The sequence below is a fragment of the Melanerpes formicivorus genome, unplaced genomic scaffold, assembly GCF_026170545.1.
Source record: "Melanerpes formicivorus ecotype bairdi unplaced genomic scaffold, bMelFor1.0.p_v2 SCAF_42, whole genome shotgun sequence".
Classification (NCBI taxonomy): domain Eukaryota; kingdom Metazoa; phylum Chordata; class Aves; order Piciformes; family Picidae; genus Melanerpes; species Melanerpes formicivorus.
The window spans coordinates 3,236,060-3,258,986 of NW_027142394.1; the positions used below are offsets into that span (position 1 = coordinate 3,236,060).

Here is a 22,927-nt window from a genome sequence, read left to right on the forward strand (position 1 = left end):
ATGCACTAAGTGCTGTCAGTTGAGCTCGAATCTCGTCTCTAATACTGCTGAGAGAGTAACGTGAGCTGCATTTCATTATCTGCCTTTCTAATAATATCTTGTTTTTTTTTTCTTTCCTCCCCAGCCTGCTCCAGAGACAATTGGTGAGTTCTGTTTAGAGATCTATTTGTATGCACAGGAGGCAGTCAACAAAAGCAGCTGCTCATAACCATCACTGGGACAGACACAGATTTATAATTACTGTTATTGTTATTGCATTAATTTTCACACTTCATAAAGATAACAGCAAGGGCTAATGTCCTGCCTCACTTCTCTCTTTATTTTTTTTTCCAGAAATTGATGTAGATGGAGGAATTGATCAAGACATCTTTGACATCAATGAAGGTTTTTAAAAATTTCAGTTGCTCCTTTAGATTTTTTTTGGGGGTGGTTTTCATTACGGGAGCCCCAGATCAATAAAATAGGATCAGAGAATCTTAGGGGTTGGAAGGGACCTCTGGAGATCATCGAGTCCAACCCCTCTCCCCAAAGTAGCATCACCTAGGGCAGGTCACACAGGAATGTATCCAGATGGGTCTTGAGTCTCCTCAGAGATCACAGAATCACCAAGGTTGGAAGAGACCTCAAAGACCATCAAGTCAACCTGTCACCACAGACCTCATGACTAAACCACTGGCACCAACTGCCACGTCCAATCCCCTCTTGAACACCTCCAGGGATGGTGACTCCACCACCTCCCTGGGTAGCACATTCCCATGGCTAACAACTCTCTCTGTAAAGAACATTTCTCCTCACCTTGAGCCTAAACCTCCCCTGGTGCAGCTTGAGACTGTGTCCTCTTGTTCTGGTGCTGGGTGCCTGGGAAAAGAGGACCAACCCCCTCCTGGCTACAACCTCCCCTTCAGGGAGTTGTAGAGAGCAGTAAGGTCTCCCCTGAGCCTCCTCTTCTCCAGGCTAAACAACACCCCAGCTCCCTCAGCCTCTCCTCACAGGGCTTGTGCTCGAGGCCGCTCACCAGCCACGTTGCTGGTGAGATGGAGGAGACTCCATGACCTCTCTGAGCAGCCAGCTCCAGTGCTCTGTCATCCTTACTGTAAAGAAGTTTTTCCTCATGTTGAGGTGGACCCTCCTGTGTTCCAGTTTGTATCCATTGCCCCTTGTCCTATCACGGGGACACCATGGTAAAAGAGACTGAAACCTTCTTGGCACCCACCCTTCAGGCCTTTATAATCGAATGTTCCTCTCCTCTTTGTCTTTAGCTTTAGGACTCAACCTTTTTGAGGGAGACATCAAGCTTGACAGGGTGAGTTCAAATATAAACCATCAAACCAGAAATGTGTCCCTGGTTTATGCAAAGTAAAATGCTGCTGGTATGGGAATGCTCCTGCTTCCACTAACTATAAATGCTGTTTATGTAACAATACACTGACAATGTTTGGGGATGGATTTCCACAGAATGTCCTGGATAATGAAGGAGTTGGGTGCATTTGCAGAAACATTATCCAGAATTAGATTGGTTTAGGCATTAGATCAATATTATTTGCTTCTTGTTTCCTTTGGTGTGGTTTTTTTTGTATTAGAACTTGTAAGAGGTTCAGCACCGCTGACAATCATCCAGACAGGTTCACATAAATGATTCCTTCATTTCTCTGGAGGTTTATTATGAGCCAATTAAACCTGCAGGCCAGTTGCTTGCAAAACCTTCATCATGTGGAGCAGGTTCACTAACACCAAAGAGAGAACATTAAAGCTGTAATCCCACTTTTGAATCTGTCCACTACCCCTACCTGACCAGTTAAGAACAGTAATATTTACATAGCAAGCTAACATCTCAAAAATACCTAATAGAAACCCCCAAAGTGTCTGGTAGGCCTCAAAGTCAATAGTGTTTTACTCTGCCTTTTGCTGAACTGCTTTGGCCTGAGCATAGCACAGTGGAAGCAAGGACAGCACTTGCTAAGGACACAGGAACAAACCCTTGCAGTATTCACAAATCACAACATTATTAAGCACTGTATGGTTTTCAGAATTTAGGTTTGAGTATTTCCCTTGGGAGCTGAAGCTCTCCTCACACATGCATCAAAATCTCAGGTCAATTCTATGGAGGAAACATTGCAGAAGCTGGAGGCACTGGTAGAAGGGAGTGAAGGGGTTTCATACCCAGACCTTAGACCTCTGAGTGATCTCCCAAAGCTTTTGAACTCTTTGATCCTTACATGTCTTACATGGACTTGTAGGAGACATGCTTTCCTTTAACACTGTTGTAGTCCCTGATCCTGGATCACTTTTTCTTGAGCACTGCATACTTGTTTTGTCTCTCTGGTACAGGAACGGAGTTCCATCATTGGTGACAACTATCGGTGGCCCCTCACTATCCCTTATGTTCTGGAAGATAGCCTGGGTACAGTATCTGCTCTTTCCAGTGTCTGCATGTTGTGTTGATTGGGATGCTGTTTGCAGGTTGATAAAGATACCATGGCATCCTTTCTTCTTGTCAGTCTAGAGCATTCCATTTCCCACAGCAGGGTTGGACCCGGGAATGGACAAGCTGGGTGCATCACCTAGGTGTTGGTGCTGGTTCCTCACATCCTTTCTTGGGTGGTTCTCATCCTGTCGTTGCTGTGGCCCACCATATGGATTTAGTTTTAAAAGCATATGTCTGAGACATGCAACTTCTGAGCAGAAGTAAAAACCAGGGCACTGAAGATCTTTTTAAAGCCAGGAAGCTTGCCTGGCCATTTACATCATCCACAGCACTGATGGCAAACCGGCATTCTGCCAGACAAAGAAGTTTGCAGTGGCACCTTGCTGAGTCCCCTGCTGTGGGCCAGGGAGATATCATAGTTTGTCTCCATCCCCTTCAATCCATCCAGCTGTGACGGATTGCACTGCAGAGGCAGGCGGTGAGACAGCAAACTTGAGCTGGTGCTCCATACCACACAGGGAGATCATGCCCTCACTACACAAGGTGGGGTCAGCATTCTGGAACGTGACAGGGAACAAAACCAAATCACCCACCCACACTTTAGATTCAGATCTAGATTCAGATTAGATTCAGATCTAAAGTGGGTTGAAACCATACAAGTTGCTTGGGGAAGATAACCCAGATATGATGTTAGTGGTTCAATTCCTGGAGGAGTTTGGTGGGAGATCTGTATCCTGCATTAGGTAAAATCTGATGTCTTTGTTCCTGGCTTTTTAATACTTGTTCACATAAATCTCAGCAAGGTAAAGGGAAGAATTTACAAAATTAAGAGCCACACCCCATCATATTTCATATACTCATCACATTTTATACATAAGTACCAAGGAAAAATTACACAAAAGCCAATCAAGAGGAAGGGACAATGTCACAACAGCCTGGTTGATGGTTTTTAGGTCCCTACTCAGGCCTTAATCCAGGAAAGAGGCAGCTTGTTTTGTTCAAAGATTGGCAGACCAAGAGTCACCCCCCTTGTCCTATGGAACAATTATTCCATCTAGTACAAACCTGTGGGGCTCAGCACTGCCTTTTTGCTTTGCAGAAATGAATGCCAAGGGACTCATCCTCAAGGCATTTGAACAGTATAGGCTGAAGACCTGCATTGACTTCAAGCCTTGGGAAGGGGAGAAGAATTACATCTCTGTGTTCAAGGGAAGTGGGTAAGAGCAGCCATGTAACACAACTCCATCCTGTTTGGCTTCAGGCTACTTTCATGGCCAGCACTCGCTCATATATCTGACTAGAACTTTGTGTTTTGCTTTTTGTTGTGTCTGGTTTTCCATCTTGTTTTCAACTGGAATTTGTTTCCAAAAGAGGTATTGCCTTGGTAGTAATCACCAATTTCTTGCTGATGCTTATTTCTAACTAGAAGAGGAAATCAAGTCATAGGTTCATAGAATGGTTTGGTTTGGAAGGAACCATAAACATCATCTAGTTCCAACCCCTCTGGCACTGCCTGGGATACCTTCCACTAGAGCAGGTTGCTCAAGGCCTCATCCACCGTGGCTTGGACACCCCCAGGGAGGGGGCAAAGTCTTTTAAGAAGTAATTTTGCTGGTAGTAAAAGGCACCAGAAACAAACCAGTTATTTTCTTGACTGATCTTTGGATATGTGAAGCATCACTTGCAAATGGGCACTATTAGATAACCTTAGTTTAAATAAAACCCCAAACAGCAAAACTATATTTCTAACTGTGGGACAAATCATAGAATCAACAAAGTTGGGAAAGACCTCAACAATCATCATGTCCATCCTGTCACCCAACACCTCATGACTACTAAACCATGGCACCAAGTGCCACGTCCAATCCCCTTTTGAACTCCTCCAGGGACAGTGACTCCATCACCTCCCTGGGCAGCATATTCCAAAGGCCAACAACTCTCTCTGTGAAGAACTTTCTCCTCACCTCCAGCCTAAACTTCCCCTGGCATAGCTTGAGACTGTGTACTCTTGTTCTGATGCTGATTGCCTGGGAGAAGAGACCAGCCCCCTCCTGGCTACAACCTCCCTTCAGGTAGTTGTAGACAGCAATAAGGTCTCCCCTGAGCCTTCTCTTCTCCAAGCTAAACAACCCCAGCTCCCTCAGCCTCTCCTCACAGGGCTGTGCTCCAGACCCCTCCCCAGCCTCATTGCCCTTCTCTGGACACATTCAAGAGTCTCAATGTCCTTCTTAAACTGAGGGACCCAGAACTGGACACAGTACTCGAGGTGTGGCTTAACCAGCGCTGAGTACAGGGGCACAATGACTTCCCTGCTCCTGCTGGCCACACTATTCTTGATACATGCCAGGATGCCATTGGCCTTCTTGGCTGCTTGGGCACACTGCTGGCTCATGTTGAGCTGTCTGGAATGGAATTCCATGTGGGCAATGTCACATCAGCATGTTTTTTTAAATGCTGCACAACATATGAGATATTTCACAGAGGTTTTACCCCTCTTGATGACTCGTTGTGCTTATTCCACCTTTCATTTTGCAAAGTAAGACTCCAATAGAGAAGTCCAAACTACCTCGGCTGCTTCCCTTTCCAAGACAGCCTTTGTCAAAACAGTGCAGCAAGAACAAGCACATTTTCCACACTACACTGAGCCATTTCTCTTTTAGAAAAGGAGATCAGGGAAAGCTTTGATAGCCTGGTGAGGAAATTTACTTTCAGAAAATCATTTCCTGATATGAGAATGCATTCATAAGTGGGAAAAGATTTTCTGACAATAAAAATGGTTCCCTTTCCCTTTAGGCTTGTTCTGAGATATTTGCAGCAGATAATTGTTTTGAAATCTCTTTGGTCTCCGGCTCTTTTTAGTCTCAACTCTTCATGCTGTACATGTGACACTGACCCTCAGCCCTAAAAGATGTCTAAATGGAGACTAAGGGAGCACAGTATTTTCCTGTGCTGAAGACTCATCTTTTGGAGCCAAATGGAAAACTCATGTAGCTTAGTTTTTTTTAGTCCTTCATCACATAAACTATGCAATGAATTTGCTAATAATTGTGCCTGGAAAAGAACCACAGTCTTTAGCCTATGGCAAGTAAGAGGCCTCTGCACCATGTTTCATTTCTATGTCCATTAAAAAGAGATGTCACAGTGATGAAGAAGACAAGTCCCTCTGGCTGGATACTGTGTCTTACCCTCACTGCCTGGTGTGTTGCTGTGCACTATGCAGCAGATGTGGCTCTGAAACTGCTGCTTTGGTATGAGGTGGGTCCAGAACTGTGGTTCTTGGGTGGTTGTAGCCATGTAAGGGTTGGTCTCTTCTCCCAGGCAACCAGCACCAGAACAAGAGGACACAGTCTCAAGCTGCACCAGGGGAGGTTTAGGCTGGATGTTAGGAAGAAGTTCTTCACAGAAAGAGAGATTGACCATTGGAATGTGCTGCCCAGGGAGGTGGAGGAGTCACCATCACTGGATGTGTTTAAGAAGAGGCTGGACAGAGTGCTTGGTGCTATGGTTGATTTAGGTAGTGTTGGGTGATAGGTTGGACTTGATGACCTTGAGGGTCTTTTCCAACCTGGTTACCTGGTTAATTCTGTATGCTGTAAATGTCCTGACTTCTGCAGAACACACAGACCCACAAAAAGGAGCTGCACAATCAATATGGGGACATGATCAGCAGAAGCCTGTGAAATTATGGATGCCACACGTGCATCTTCCTAGGTCTGATGCTGTGATTTGGATGAGTAATCAATAGCCAAGGCCTGTGCTCTTCTGTGGAAAGAGAAATGCTGGGAATAAGTTGCACTAATAAGTTGCAGGGCTCCAAAGTGTGTGGTGTGCTTGTGGTTTTACATTTCTGGGGTGACAGGACTCAAATTCTACAGCATATTTCGTGCCTGATTAATTTTATGGACCTCACTGGGCAAGCGTTGATTTACTTGCTGCATAAAACATCCATTTAAATGAAACTCTCTGTGCTTGCTACTTTTGGGACATGGGGTGCCATTTTATTGGCTTGTGCAGATAGTTCTCTGAAGTTTTTTATCCTGCAGTAAAAACTCCCAGCACAGCTGCAGTTCTGCTCTTTCTCATGAGCATGTGTCAGCAGCAAGTGCTCCAGTGCAGCAGCTCACAGAGGGCTGGGAAGAAAGGAGCTTTTGCAAAGCAGTGTTAGATGCACCACCTTTACAAAGGCAAAAGCAGCTGTGTAGGGCCAAACCCTGCCTGACAGCCACAGCCCCTCACAAAGCAAAAGGCCAAAACAGCAAAGAGAGCAGCAGCTGCAGTGGGAGAGGTGAGAACGTGTATGAACCTGGTCCCTCACCATCAGGACAGGCTCAAGGTGTGCTCACAGTCACGTACTGTGCTCCAGCTAAAAACTGCTAATCTGCAGTAACTTAATTGCACTAAATTATGTGTCCATAGTCTTTGATGTTTCCTGGAGTACCAAGGAATTCCTCATCAGCTTTCTCCTGTCACAGCTAGCTCAGCGTTTTTTCTGTTAAAGAAAACCCATCAAAACCAGCAGAGGCAGAGCTGGGGAGGTGTTTCTTTATCAAAACAGGGCTACGTGTGAGAGGAAAGGATCTGGTAAGGAACAGATCAATGAAGAAGCTCTGTCTGGAGCAACATGTAACCTCAACACTCGAGCCAAAAATGTAGCTACTGAACAGACTGATTTTGGGGCTGGCATGGCATGGGGACGCTGTGTCTCAGAGAGTACTCTCGTGTGTTTCAATGCTAGATGCTGGTCCTACGTGGGAAACCGCCAACAGGGGCTACAGCAGATCTCCATTGGGGACAACTGTGACAGGATTGCAACAATCCAGCACGAGTTCCTGCATGCCCTGGGATTCTGGCATGAGCAGTCACGGTCTGACCGGGATGACTATGTGTCCATCATCTGGGACAGGATTCAGACTGGTCAGTCTCTCCCATGCCTTTCTTTTCAGGCTCTGGTGTTAGTGGGTTTAGCTGTGGAACATCCCTTCCAGCCACCCTTCAATGGTCACACAGTTCTCTTACCTGGACTTATTTTTCAAAGCAAGTGTATAAATAAATTTTAGATATAAAAAAAGATAGATAAATGAGCAAGTAAAGACAAAAAAAATCTGGGGTAGAAAGCCTTGTTTGTCATTGCTGTGGTTTTTCCCCTCATGCCACAGCAGTCCCCACAACCCTAACTAGAGGTCTGAGTCGTGTTGTGCAGCAGAAAAGCAGAAGTGAATAATTGAGTTTGGTTAAATGAATACTCTGCTACCAGCAGCACTACTCTGGGGCCCTTGGCAAAACAAAAGTAATTGGAAAAAACCAAAATGCCACACTGAGAAAAACAGCGTGAGTGAAGCCAGTAGAAAATCTCCAGTGAAAACTCTGGTTGTCCTCTTTGTCCCTGGCCACTACACCTGGTTTGGGCAGCAGAGCTGAGACAGCAGAGTGTACAGAGAGGGTCTGCAGACAAGAGAGACCCCTTTCAGCATCCACATCACACAAGTGGTTACTTCAGTGATGCCCCTTCTGAATGTGAGTGTACCTGGTGTATTTGGCAGATGCCTGAGAGCTGGCACTGGGTGCCTTGGGATCTGCTCAGTCTCTGCCTCTTCAGCTTGCCATCATCCTCTGTGACTTTCATGCAATTCAGATACCAAGTTGTATACACAGAATTGATGCTTTCCTAACAGGTACTCACAGAAGACTGAAAACAATAGATAATGATTAAATATAATGCATTCTTATTTAATCATGATCAATAGTCTGGTGCATATGCAAGTGTATTTTACAGACAATTACTTGGACTGTGTTATTTGATTTCCATTGTGTTTTGCTGACTCTTCAATGTTGCTTGTTTGAAACTGCTGCAGCTTTTTTACCCTGACCAGAATACAGTTACTAATGTTACCTTCCTTGGGTAGTTAGGAGTATTTTTTTTGCTCATACTCCAGAAAATAACTGCAAAGGTAAGTTCTGAAAGATTACCTGATGACAACTTGTTTATTGTGAGCTAAACAGACCGGCAGCTAAACAGCAGAGAAGACAGATTGGAAACAGAGAAGCATTACAGTTGCAAATTGCATTAATCTGAGCACTGAAACAGTATCTCCACTTTTGGGGATACTCCACAAGCCCATTAAAGTTCACAGGTGGTTTCAGGGGGGAAAAGCTCTCTGGTAAGGGAGGAGGGGGGCAGCCTCTTCTTCTTGATGACTGGCAACAGAACTAGAGGAAATGGTTACAGGCTGCACCAGGGGAGGTTCAGAATGGATATTAGGAGATATTTCTTCGCTGAGGGGGTTCCCAGGCATTGGAAATCAATCCACAACAAATGGTCTGCCCAGGGCAGTGGTGGAGTCACCATCCCTAGGGGTGTTCAAGCGCCATGTGGCCCTGGTGCTTAGGGACATGGTTTAGTGCTGACCCTTCAGTGCTGGGCTGAAGTTTGGACTGGATGATCTGCGAGGTGTCTTCCAACCAGACATATTCTGTGGTAGCAGAAATTGTCCTACATCCAGCAGAAATCATCATGCTATGTTCCAGTGGCTAGAAGAGGAAAGTAAATAACTCTAGGCAAGAAATAAAATAGTTTTAGGCTACAAAAAAAATCCTTGAGGATGTGATGGATTCCTTGGCACTCTAAGTGTGAAGATCAGAATTTAGAATAAACTCAAAGAGTCAATGCTTAGAATTTAGAATAAACCAAACCAGGTTGGAAGAGACCTTCAAGATCATCGCGTCCAACCCATCGACCAATCCAACCCACCCAAACAGCTAACCCATGGCACCAAGCACCCCATCAAGTCTCCTCCTGAACACCTCCAATGATGGTGACTCCACCACCTCCCCAGGCAGCCCATTCCAATGGGCAATCACTCTCTCTGTATAGAACTTCTTCCTAATATCCAACCTGAACCTCCCCTGGTGCAGCCTGAGACTGTGTCCTCTTGTTCTGGTACTGGCTGCCTGGGAGAAGAGACCATCAAAACCTGTTCCTCTTGGGCAGCAAGCAATCTCCCTTTTCATTTCTTCCCCATTCAGGTAAAGATCACAATTTTGCAAAATACGATGACTCAACCTCAGACTCCCTGAACGTTCCCTATGACTACACCTCTGTGATGCACTACAGCCAAAGCGCCTTCCAGAACGGGACCGAGCCCACCATTGTCACCAACATACCAGACTTCATGGATGTCATAGGACAGAGGATGGATTTCAGTGATTATGACCTCCAGAAGCTGAACAGGCTGTACAACTGCAGTAAGTGCCTCCATGTCTTTTAATATTTGATTGGTTGTGTTGCTTCTGGCATTTGAAATCAATGAGGGTGATGCATGCACGCTGAGCTCACCCAGGCACCAGTGAAAGAGCTGCTAACGTTATCTGGAGAAGTGAATTGGGTTAAACCCACCCAAAATAATGGTGCAGCTACAAATATCGCAGCCCTCCTGCAGAAACACTGCTGTGCAGCAGTTTTGTGTGCAATTTTATCTGACCTTTAGTTGGAAAACAGCTTCACTCAGCAGCTGAGTTTTGTTCATCCCTTGGGTGGTTGCTTTAAACCTGCACTTCTGTTCCCATTAATTCCATCCTGAAATTTTCTATGTGATGAGATATTCACTGCTCCCAAATGTTGGGGTTTTTTTTCCATTCCAGCTCAGCACTTTGGAAAACAAAGTTTGCTTGTAGCAGTGAAAATAAGCACTCCAGCTGATACACTGCTGAACTTCTACCAGCATCTCTGGCCATGCTTGGGCTGGCCCAGTAAGGCAGAGGAATGAATGGGAAGGCTCAGGACCTTTTGGCTGTGTGAAGATTGGTGGGTTGGGGATGGTAGTAGTGTTCCTATGATAAATTTAAGCTGTATCTAAAGGGTGGAGGTAAAAGAATGAAGCTGGGCTCTTTTCAGCGGTGCCCAGTGATAGGATAAGGGGCAACAGGCACAAATCAGAACCCAGAAGGTCTCACCTGAACATCAGGGGGAAATTTACAATGAGGGTGATGGATCACTGGAGCAGGCTGCCCAGAGAAGTTGTGGAGTCTCCTTTTCTGGAGACTTTCCAAACCAACCTGGACATGTACCTGTGCAACCTGCTCTAGGTGAGTGTGCTTTAGCAGGGTGGTTGGACTAGATGATCTCCAGAGGTCCCTTTCAACTCCAACCATTCTGTGATTCTGTAATAAGAAGCTGACATGCTCCTGTGCTTACTAAGTGCCCAGAGTGGTCCTGAGGACATCTTATTAATGTCAGTGTTAATGGTCAGCTGCTTTGAATTCCTGAGCATTACACTGTGCATGTTAATGCTATCGAAACCACTGATTGCTGGGGTCAGAGTGGCTGGAGAGTGGCCAGGCACAAAGGGACCTGGGGGTCCTGATTGATAGTAGGCTGAACATGAACCAGCAGTGTGCCCAGGGGGCCAAGAAGGCCAGTGGCATCCTGGCCTGGATCAGGAGCAGTGTGGCCAGCAGGAGCAGGGAAGTCATTGAGCCCTGTGCTCAGCAGCGGTTAGGCCACACCTTGAGTCCTGCGTCCAGTTCTGAGCTCAGTTTAGGAAAGATGTTGAGTTGCTGGAAGGTGTCCAGAGAAGGGCAACACAGCTGGGGAGGGGTCTGGAGCACAGCCCTGTGAGGAGAGGCTGAGGGAGCTGGAGTTGTTTAGCCTGGAGAAGAGGAGGCTCAGGGGAGACCTTCTTGCTGTTTACAACTACCTGAAGGGAGGTTGTAGCCAGGTAGGGGTTGGTCTCTTCTCCCAGGCAACCAGCACCAGAACAAGAGGACACAGTCTCAAGCTGTGCCAGGGGAGGTTTAGGCTGGATGTTAGGAAGAAGTTCTTCACAGAAAGAGAGATTGGCCATGGGAATGTGCTGCCCAGGGAGGTGGTGGAGTCATCATCACTGGAGGTGTTTAGGAAGCGACTGGATGGGATGCTTGGTGCCATGGTTTAGTTGATTAGATGGTGTTGGGTGATAGGCTGGACTTGATGATCTCAAAGGTCTTTTCCAACCTGGTTAATTCTATTCTATTCTATTCTATTCTATTCTATTCTATTCTATTCTATTCTATTCTATTCTATTCTATTCTGTTCTGTTCTGTTCTGTTCTGTTCTGTTCTGTTCCATTCCGTTGTTTTGTGCTTGCATTTAGTCTTTCTCTGCTGCTGGCTTTGGAGCCCGGGCAATCAACTGTGTGTTGTATAATGGAGACTCAAAACTTGGTGGATCTTTACTTTTATTTTTCTGCTGTTCCAGCCTCCTCCCTCAGTTTCATGGACACATGCAGTTTTGAACTTGAAAATGTGTGTGGCATGATTCAAAGTCCAGATGATAACAGTGACTGGCAGCGTTTGTCTCGTGTTCCTGCTGGGCCAACTACTGATCACACTAATATGGGGGAATGTGAAGGTATGAGAATAAAACCCTGTCCTTATCTCTCTGGGAGGGATTTTCTGCAGAGGCATGGGAGCTGCCTTGGATCTTGGCCTTGCTCTCTGTTTATTTGTTGACAAGAATTATTTTTTAACCAAGCAACATAAATGTATGTGCTTGGGGACATCATGTGGCCTGCTAGATTTTCTGCTTATCTGAGGAGATTCGGTGTCCTTATCTCTGTGGAGCTGTTTCCTTGTCTAAGTGTCACATCCTGACAGGAGAACTTCATAGAATATTCTAACCTGTGGTTCAGGCACACCAGAAAGGCTGCTAATTTTCTGAATAATTGCTCTGTAAGTCTTTGGAAAGGATTGGGAGTTAGAAATGAATGTATGTTATCAGGAGAATAATTAATTGAGAGTGTAGCCAGTTGTTTCTGAGCCTGTCAGAGAAAACGTCATGGGTTCAGGAGCTTAAATCAGTCCTCCAGAGAGAATCAAGTGTGAATTACCGGCACTGGGTAAAGAGTAAAAGGCAGTGCTTTTGGGTACAAATTGCTAGGGACAGGCAAATGAGGGAAAAAAGTTGCAAGGAGAATGTTTTGGGCTCTGGAGAATGTGAACAGGTCCTTAGTCTGAAGATCTCTAGAGGATCTGCCATACCCTCACCCTGACTCAATCACGTCTTCCTGCTTCATCACATCACAGCGTTAATACAGCTGCACCAGGAAAAGCCTTTCCCCCCCCCCCCCTCTCTGCCATTCATTTCTCATTGACTTTTGACAGATTCTGGCTACTTCATGCATTTCAACACCAGTGCTGGAGCAGAGGGGAGCACAGCTCTCCTGGAGAGCCGTATTCTGTATCCCAAAAGGGGCTTCCAGTGCTTGCAGTTCTATTTCTACCACAGCGGTCAGGAAAGCGACCGGCTGTTCGTTTGGGTCAGGGAGTACACTTCAGCCCATCCAAATGGCACTTTGAGACTCATTGAAGAGATAAAAGGTAAGGAATAAAATTGCATTTTGTTTTTATCTATACTCACTATCCTTTTCAAAGTACTGGGAGAGAAATATTGTGGCCAAGTGACTCACCTCCTAGCGTTAGTCTTTGGCTTCTCTATGTAATTGATTCTCTTCTCATGAAATTGCAGTTGATGGATCCTCAGTCAGCTGCTTTCCTGTAACGTGATCAATTACCACAGATTACAAACTCTTGCATTATCATTACAGTTTCTTCACCAAAATAGCTCAAATTCCATGAGTAGTCACTTCAGATGCTCCTGAATTGCTGGTATCGATAGCAAGCAATGAAGCTGGCAATTACAGTAAATGACAATGAATAAGAAAGGAGTAATAAAAAAATGGGAAGTGTAAATGCTCTAAAATATCTACCATACCAATTTTAAAAAGGTTAAATAACCTGTAAGGCAGTTTTTTTCTAAACCAAGGTTTGGAAAGACTTAACTGAAACACATGGGCCACAGACCATGACTCAAGTTGTAGCTTGAAGAAAATTCAGTTGTGGGGTTTTGGGAGCCTATAGCCAATAGAATGAGCTGGGGATGGACAAGATCTCTTTAAACTAGAACTGTCAAATTCACCTCATGACTAAATTATTTTCTCCAATATTTAACTGTTATTTGATCTTCCACCGAAAAAGTAACACCTGCAGGATAAATGTTCCAACATCTCTGTGCCAGTGGAGCAGAGATGTTCTTACACAGCGCTGGTGTTGGGTCTGTAGACCTGTGCAGTGTTTGGCTGTCCTGCTTATTGAGGAATCCTTGCTGCTGCAAGCACTTTGGCCACTACAACCCCATGCAGCGCTACAGGCTGGGGTCAGAGTGGCTGGAGAGAAGCCAGGCAGAAAGGGACCTGGGGGTAGTGATTGACAGCTGGCTGAACATGAGCCAGAGTGTGCCCAGGTGGTCAAGAAGGCAAATGGCATCCTGGCCTGAATCAAGAATAGTGTGGCCAGCAGGAGCAGGGAGGGCATTGTGCCCTGTGCTCAGCACTGGTTAAGCCACACCTTGAGTCCTGTGTACAGTTCTGGGTCCATCAATTTAAGAAGGACATCGAGACACTTGAATGTGTCCAGAGAAGGACAACAAGGCTGGGGAGAGGCCTCAAGCACAAGCCATGTGAGGAGAGGCTGAGGGAGCTGGGGTTGTTTAGCCTGGAGAAGAGAAGGCTCAGGGGAGATCTTACTGCTGTTTACAACTATATGAAGGGTGGTTGTAGCCAGGAGGGGGTTGATCTGTTCTCCCAGGCAAGCAGCACCAGAACAAGAGGACTAAGTCTCAAGCTGTGCCAGGGGAGGTTTAGGCTGGAGGTGGGGAGAAAGTTCTTCCCAGAGAGAGTTGTTAGCTGTTGGCATGTGCTGCCAACATAGGTGGTGGGGTCACTGTCCTTGGACATGTTCAAGAGGGGATTAGATGTGGCACTGGGTGCCATGGTTTAGTAGTCATGAGGTGTGTGGTGATAGGTTGGACTTGATGATCTTTGAGGTCTTTTCCAACCTTATTGATTCTATGGTGCTCTGTTTTTCAGGTTCACCTGCAGATTACTGGCAGCTCCATCACGTTTCCTTGAACGTCACAAGTAAATTCCGGGTTGTGTTTGAAGGTGTGAAAGGAAGTGGCTTATCAAACGGAGGCCTCTCCATTGATGACATCAACTTGTCTGAAACTGAGTGTCCCCACCACGTCTGGCACATCAGAAATTTCACACATCTCCTCAACACAAGTCCAGCAGGGGAAGAGGGAAGAATATACAGCCCCCCTTTTTATTCTAGTCAAGGATATGCTTTTCAGGTCAACTTGTATGTAAATGGGACTGATGACAGCCCATTTAATTTGGCAATATATTTGCACCTGATTTCTGGAGCAAATGATGATCATCTGCAATGGCCCTGTGTATGGCAGCAAGGTACCATGATCCTGCTTGACCAGCATCCTGATATTCGTCAAAGGATGTCAAACCAAAGGAGTATAACAACAGACCCCCAGCTATTAGGTGAGTTAAAATCAGAGGTGCTACTCAGTACATTTAAACATAGCCAAAAGATAAGGAGTCAGATTTTTCTCCTTGTGCAAATTAGTGCAGTTTGTTTAGCTTCTGGAATGTTTCATTTGATTGCAGCAACGAGAAACTGACCCACAGGCAAGAAAAAAATTGGACATACAAGTAGGTTAAGCTGGGACCTTGGACCTCAGATTTGATTTGCATAACAAACAGGTGGATGATCCACTCCTAAAATGTCTTTCCTATGCTTGGTGAAGATTCATTAATGTCTGCTTTATGAGAACTGAAGTTTTACAGAAGGCTTGACCAGCAAACCACTGAATTAGCAAGGCACACAGTTCAGGGCAGATAAAAGAGCAGCTATTAACCAAATCCCCACCCTCCACATAAAAGGTGTAGTGGTGTCAGCACAAATCACCACATGGACAAAGTACTGATTCATGTTACATAATCTGTACACATTCAAGGTGACAGAAGATAAGGAGCAGTTGTCCACAATACCTTGGAAAGGAGGCAGCTGAGAGGGAGATGTAGCTCTGAGATATGGTAGGAATCTCTATACAAAGAGATATTAAAGAAACACATCCCCAAGCCCCTCCCATCCCCTCCAAATTCATCATTGGATAAAGATTGGACTTAAGGCAAAATAAACTTTCTTCACCAGTGCAAGGGGTTTGCCAAAACGAACCCCCCTCACCACTGCTTTCAAACAATGGAAGTGAAGGAAGAAGGCACCAAAAGAAATCAAATTTTCAGTATTAGTTTAAAGATTTTATTACTTAGACTCATTTTCCTATGGCATTGTCTCTATGTGGACAAAACCAAACCAACAACAACAACAAAACACACCCAAACAAGCAAAACCGAAAGAACCCCAACCCAGGCAGTCTAGACAGACTAGATTTCCTCCCTGTAAATGAGAGCTGCACCATGCCAAGTGCTCCAGAGATGGCTGATGTTCTCCCTGTCCTCTTTGCTGTCATGGTCACAGGGCTCAGCCCTTCTCCTTCCCTGACCCTGTGGACTTGCAGCCTGTTTGCACTCTACTCCTTCTCCTTTGTTTGCTCATATATTGCTACTCACCCCAGATTCCCAGAAGAAGCCTTGGAACTCCTTTCTCTAACCAGCAGAGATGCTGAAGCAGGCATTTTCTTCTCCCTCTATCACTTACTTTCATAGACAATCAGGCTCAGCTTTGAGATGCAGAACACAGTTTGATGGAGGAGTCATCAGTGGCCTGTGACCATTCAGGTTGTCCAAGTACCCCTTGCTCCACATCCACATCAGGAGTTGCTCTTTTTAGAGAAGCACTGTGTTAATTCCTTTCACAGTGAAGTCATGTGCTGTTCCTCTTCATGTGCTGCTGTTCATCTTCATGTGCTGCTCATCTTCATGTGCTGCTCATCTTCTTGCCCACTTCAAGTATAAGCCAACAGGTTTTCAACTCTCTCTCCAGTAATATCCTCTCCAGCAGGTTCTTTCTCAACACCTCAGGCTAAACCAAATGCTTGAAGAGCTCCTTTGTCTTCTGCATCTCATCAGTGTGGACTCAAGAAAACAATCTGCAAATATTGTAGGCAGGTTCAGCATAGTTCCTATTCCCTGAGTTTCAGATGAGTTATTGTTTTCTCCTACAAGAAAGCTGGGGAGAGACTTTCTAGGATGTCAGGTAATGATGGGACTGGGGGGAATGGAGCAAGACTAGAAGTGGGTAGACTCAGATTGGATGTTAGGAAAAAGTTCTTCCCCATGAGGGTGGTGAGACACTGGAACAGGTTGTCCAGGGAGGTGGTGGAAGCCTCATCCCTGGAGGTTTTGAAGGCCAGGCTGGATGTGGCTGTGAGCAACCTGATCTAAGTGTGAGGGGTCCCTGCCCATGGCAGGGGGGTTTGAACTAGATGATCCTTGAGGTCCCTTCCAACCCTGACAATTCTATGATTCTATATTCATGATATCCACAAGCAGCTAAGCAGGAGCAGGCAAAGCGTGTCTTGATTGTTGGGAGGGGCCTCAGAAGTACTTTGCAGCAGAGGTTATCTGAGAAGGAAGGGACACTATTGAGAAGGAAATCCAGAGTGCTCCCATACTCACATTCACTTAATTATTTTTCTTTCCAGATTCCTCATCAAAATATTTTTGGGGTAGGCCAGATGAAGTGGGATCCACAGCAACTTTCCCCAATGGAACTACTTTCATGAGAGGTCCAGGGAGTGGAACAAGTGCATTTTTAACCCATCAGAGACTTAGAAGTCGTGACTTTATTAAAGAAGACAGTATTTACATTCTTCTAACAATGGAAGGTAGGTAACCACAGCTGCTGTGCTTTGCAATACAATACACACAGAATGTCACAATGCTGACTGGATCACTAGAGCTGCAGAATAAATACACATGAAGTACTTTGCACATGAGCAGTGCAGGAGCTACACCTGTATCTAAAGTCAAAACCTATGTTTGAATGAATGTATGGAGAGGTTCCTGCACTGTACAGTTCATTTATGTATGGAAAGGAATATAAGACAATGCTAAGGTGGATAAAATAATGCTGATTCTGTGCAAATTACTTAGAGTACTTTGAATAAATTTGTCTGGTTGTGAAAGAATCTAGAGGACACTTCCAAAATAAACCATGCTCCTTAAAGGTGAAAAACCCCTACCTGTTTATCCATTATACATGGACAGCCTCTTTGCTCTTTACAGTTAGAACTTAGCATTAGAATGAGGGGGGGGAGTGGTGGGGGGAAATGAAGTAAAGCTCCAATGTTTGTGTTTTTGTTGTGCAGATATATCTCATCTACTATCAACTCAGCCAAGTGTTTCACCAACTGTTGTTACAAACACATCCAGTGCCACCACCAAGCCCACCACCACCACTACTGAGCCTAGCACTACTACCATCAAGACTGCCACCACTAAGCCTGTCACCACCACCACCACCACCACTACAACTACCACCACCACCACCACCACTACCACCACCACCACCACCGTCAAGCCAACTGATGAGCCAGAGGTGGAGGGTCCAGATGTCTGTCCAGAAAACCCCTGTGAAAATGATGGTGTCTGCGTTATTGTAGACAGAACACCAGTGTGCAGGTGACTGCCTGTATTCACTCTCTGATGAGAGGATGAGGAATGCAAGCTTCTAGTAGCACACACCTTTGTTCCTAATGAAAGACAAACTATAGCTGATTAGGGCAAATATTTCCATCTGCTCCTGTGAGACTAATCTTGTGATCGGTTTGGGCAACAAAGCTCCTAACCTCAGCATTGGACCAGCATAAAATCATTAAGGTTGGAAAAGACCTCTAAGATCATCAAGCCCAACCATCAGCCCAACACTACCATGTTCCCCAAGCTGTGGTACTCTGCTTGACTTCCCTCTAAGTTGTATTTCAAATGTGTCTATCATTTTCAGTGATCTGTTAGTCCAAAGTTATAAAATGAGCTGTGCATCTTCCTGAAAGTCCCTACAGCAAGCTTTAGAAGACTTAAACATAAATGCAGTTGCAACAGAAGAGCATTTCCATCAGGAGAAAAGATGTCTCATTCTTCCCAGGCAGGAAGCAGCACAGCCATCATTTCAGAATTTGATTCAGAAATGTCATGCAGTACAAATTACAGCCAGGAGTTACCAAAGGGTAGTTGCTTGCACTTGAAAGCAGCCAGGAAGGCTGAGGACTAAGAAGGTTGTTTGCCCTGCAAGAGAAACAAGTTTTCTTTGATTCTCTGTGGGTGCATTTCGCTAAGCCACCTGGCTGATGAGGGCTGTTCCAGCTCTCAGATGAGCTCTAATGCTGAAGATAGGAACTTTGTGTGATGCTTTGCCAGGGCAGGTAGGCTGGGGGAGTGCTGTGAGGCACACAGCTAAAGGCCAAGAGGGACAGGAGTCAGGATGACTCATTAAGTATGTCTCCCCATTTAGAAACCTTTTAAAAACCAATCCATGTGCAACCCATCAGAAGCAGGGCAGGAATGAGTAAATGTCAAGAAGCAATTCCAAGAAGAGAGAAAACAAAGTTTTACTGAATATTATGGCTGATGCCAAATGTATGGAAAGACAACATCTATTTTCTGACACCTCTGGATGGTTTGAAGGTCTAGTGCCTGTCTGACCTACTTTCTGTCCTCGGGAAGTGTGTGACAGCAGTTGGTCTCAGCTCCAATTTTCTGCTGGGAAAGGAGGGGGGATTGTGATATGTAGCTGTTTAAGCTGGATCACATGAAGCCCCCTGACAATCAGCATCCTCCAGTGCACTGCAAACAGACTCATTGGCAGGGCTGAATGTGTAGTTCTGAATAAAGGGCTTAGGCAGGAACGAGAAAAGCAGTAACAGTAGGAACAACCAGGGTTAGCAAGACAGGGGCAGGTGTCCACTCAACAGCACTGCACATCTATTTTTTTCCCAGTCAGGTAACTGGGACCTTCATATGCTCACTGCACAATGTTTCAGAGCTGACAGTGATGCTGGATAAGGTGAAGGAGTCAAAGCTTGGAGCTTGTTGTTAGTCCTAATATCAGATGACAGCCAGGACATGAATTAATTTTTTCTTACCTTCTTTGGAGGAGGGCTGAGATAGTTCATACAAACTCTTTAAAATTGAAACTAAGCCTCTTCGGGCAATGTAAAGGGTGAAGGGAATGTGGTAGGAAACTCTTCAGCAGGATCAGTCTGGAAGTAGGGGATCCCTGCACCTAAGTCTTGGTCCAGCTGCTATCTGGTCAGCAATGCTGTGAGAGTCCAGCCCATGGTCCCCACCTCATGGGTTTATCTCATGGGTTCAAATTATTGCACAAGGTGAGCTGAGAGTTAAAAAAGCAATGACTTTGTGAGGAAACAAGTGGATGAAGTTTTCTGGAGGGTGGTAAATGCAGCTGGATTGGCTAAAAATAGCAGTGTAAAGGTTCTGGACCAGTTGCTGTAGGGAGCTCATTCAACTCCTTCCTGTAAAGGCTGTTTAAAATTGACTGAATGAAGCAGGCAGAAGGGCTTTGTGTAAAAGCTGAGCATGACAAAAGGCAGAACTGCATCAGAACATGAAGGTAACGTTTGTTCTTTTACTTTCTAGATGTCCAGCAGGTGACAGCTGGTGGTACATGGGTGAAAAGTGTGAAAAGAAAGGCTCAACTCAAGAAAACACTGTGATAGCTGTTTCTTCAACCATAGCTGTGTTTGTTGTCATGCTCATTGTCACTATCACAACTGCAGTGTGCCTCAGAAAGAAATACAGGAAAGAAAAAGGACCTGGGGAGACACTAGCTATAGAAGAGGTAAGTATTTTGCTTCTTCCAACAACTATCTCTATACACACAGGTACATGTACATACACACACTATACACACAGGTACCTGTACATAGACACACTACACACACAGGTACATGTACATACACGCACTACACACACAGGTACATGTATATACACACACTGCACACACTATACACACATGTACATGTACATACATACACTACACACACAGCTACATGTACATACACACACTGCACACACTATACACACAGGTACATGTACATACACACACTATACACACAGGTACCTGTACATATACACACTATACACACAGGTACATGTACATACACACACTATACACACTATACACACAGGTACATGTGTATACACACACTGTACACACAGGTACATGTACATACACACACTATACACACTATACACACAGGTACATGTACATACACACACTATACACACTATACACACAGGTACATGTACATACACACGCTATACACACAGGTACATGTACATACGCACACTATACACACTATACACACAGGTACATGTGTATACACACACTGTACACACAGGTACATGTACATACACACACTATACACACTATACACACAGGTACATGTACATACACACACTATACACACAGGTACATGTACATACACACACTATACACACTATACACACAGGTACATGTACATACACACACTATACACACAGGTACCTGTACATACACACACTATACACACAGGTACATGTATATAAACACACTATACACACTATACACACAGGTACATGTACATACACACGCTATACACACAGGTACATGTACATACGCACACTATACACACTATACACACAGGTACACGTATATACACACACTATACACACAGGTACATGTACATACACACACTACACACACTATACACACAGGTCCATGTACATACACACACTATACACACAGATACATGTACATACATACACCATACACACAGGTACCTGTATATATACACACTATACACACAGGTCCATGTACATACACACACTATACACACAGGTCCATGTACATACATACACCATACACACAGGTACCTGTATGTATGCACACTATACACACAGGTCCATGTACATACACACACTATACACACAGGTACATGTACATACATACACCATACACACAGGTACCTGTATATATGCACACTATACACACAGGTACATACACTATACACAGAGGTACATATACATACTCACACTATGCACACATGTACATATATATATACACACTACACACACTATACACACAGGTACATGTACATACATACACTATACACACACTATACTCCTGGGTACGTGCACATACTCTATACACATGGGTACATGTATATACACACACTATACATGTGGGTACATGTATATACACACACTAAAAAGTAAAGTAATCAGTCAGAAGTATATTGGAAGTTGTCACATTTTTGAAGTCTGAAGTCTCCAGCTTAGGAATTAAAGAGGTCATTTATCTGAACACCAAAAAGTCACTTCATTCAAACCTTGCTCTCTTCCACTACTGCTACTCCAGAGAAGGAGATTTCACCACCTCTCTGGGCAGCCTGCTCCAGTGCTTTGTCACACTCACAGTAAAGAAGTTTCTCCTCATGCTGAGGTGGAACCTTCTGTGTTCCAGCTTGTAACCATTGCTCATTGTCCATACATTAATAAGATAGACTAGACGGATAGGATAGGATAGGATAGGATAGGATAGGATAGGATAGGATAGGATAGGATAGGATAGGATAGGATAGGATAGGATAGGATAGGATAGAATTAGCCAGGTTGGAAGAGACCTTTGAGATCATCAAGTCCAACCTATCATCCAACACTATCTAATCAGCTAAACCAAGATGATCCCCCTTCAGCCTTCTCTCCTCGAGACTAAACCTCCCCAGTTCCCTTCCCTACACACTTTTAAAGTGCAGGTTTATTTCTCCCCCCACCCAGGTTAATAAAACATCCTTCTGAAGACAATGCCAGCAAGCATCAAGGGCACAAGATGAACATCACTGGAGAACCACAACTGGGTCATCATTCTTTCTGTTATTTTTATCTCAAGCATCATGATAAAGGTTTGTAAAGCCTGGCAAATAATTCCTCATCTGGATAAAGTACTGTGCTAAAGTCAGTGAAGTGTCTGACAGTGTTGTGTATTGCCATGCAGTGGAGATAAAAGGAAGGCTGTTGTGTGCCGTGCCTGCCCTGCCCTTTAGGTCCACCTGAACATGAAGAATAGATGTTGACCTTCATCTTGACTTCCAATCAGCACAGCAGAGTCTAGGTTTGCTATCTCCTCATGACATGGATGTCTATAATAAAAAGGAGCTGGACCCTGTAATTGCAGGGCACCCAGCAGTTCTGAGTCCTGCAACAGCTGCCAGTGAGTAGTGAGGGTTCATGGAGTGTGGGAGCCTCTGGTTCATAAGGTGATTTGGTTGTAGTTTGCTCACTATAAAAGAAATAACAGGTAATAAAGAAAGTGATAAATTAACCACACAGACACACAAACATTAATGAGGAAGTCACACCAGAGACAATAATGAGGATGCAGAATGCTTCAGCTCCTGATTGATGGTCCATTAAAGGAATTACTCAGGCAGAGCCTTCAAGAATGTCAACCCCAACATCAATTTTTAACTGATAGCAAGGGGGAAACATGATTAACATGAGTATTATGGGAAACATGAGGCTGCTGGGGATATGGGCTGTCAGAAGAGGCTTGTGGACTTGTGTGAAAATGACTATGGAATGAATTGTCCAAAAATCAAAGGATCCAGATAAAATGGGAATGATGGTGCTGGATCAGAGAGGAACAGTGCCAGCA

General features: G+C 44.7%; 1 protein-coding gene and 1 long non-coding RNA gene across 2 annotated transcripts in view; one reads left to right on the forward strand and one right to left on the reverse strand.

The window, feature by feature from the left end:
• The window catches only part of MEP1B (meprin A subunit beta), a 27,103-nt gene extending 4,388 nt beyond the window's left edge, over positions 1–22,715 (forward strand). The window contains exons 2-15 of the mRNA XM_068158758.1: positions 125–143; positions 334–384; positions 1,260–1,303; positions 2,329–2,401; positions 3,525–3,642; positions 7,161–7,339; positions 9,449–9,667; positions 11,658–11,810; positions 12,563–12,778; positions 14,326–14,790; positions 16,917–17,099; positions 17,583–17,895; positions 19,870–20,071; positions 22,051–22,715. Coding sequence (XP_068014859.1) covers positions 125–143; positions 334–384; positions 1,260–1,303; positions 2,329–2,401; positions 3,525–3,642; positions 7,161–7,339; positions 9,449–9,667; positions 11,658–11,810; positions 12,563–12,778; positions 14,326–14,790; positions 16,917–17,099; positions 17,583–17,895; positions 19,870–20,071; positions 22,051–22,071 — 2,256 coding nt within the window. The 3' untranslated portion in view covers positions 22,072–22,715. The remainder of the gene's footprint in view (positions 1–124; positions 144–333; positions 385–1,259; positions 1,304–2,328; positions 2,402–3,524; positions 3,643–7,160; positions 7,340–9,448; positions 9,668–11,657; positions 11,811–12,562; positions 12,779–14,325; positions 14,791–16,916; positions 17,100–17,582; positions 17,896–19,869; positions 20,072–22,050) is intronic.
• Positions 8,864–16,422, reverse strand: LOC137451344 (uncharacterized). Its single transcript, XR_010989790.1, has 3 exons — positions 15,883–16,422; positions 12,868–12,953; positions 8,864–8,953 (listed from the first exon to the last, which is right to left on the reverse strand). It is a non-coding gene; the product is annotated as an uncharacterized lncRNA (long non-coding RNA).
• Positions 22,716–22,927: the final 212 nt, after the last annotated feature.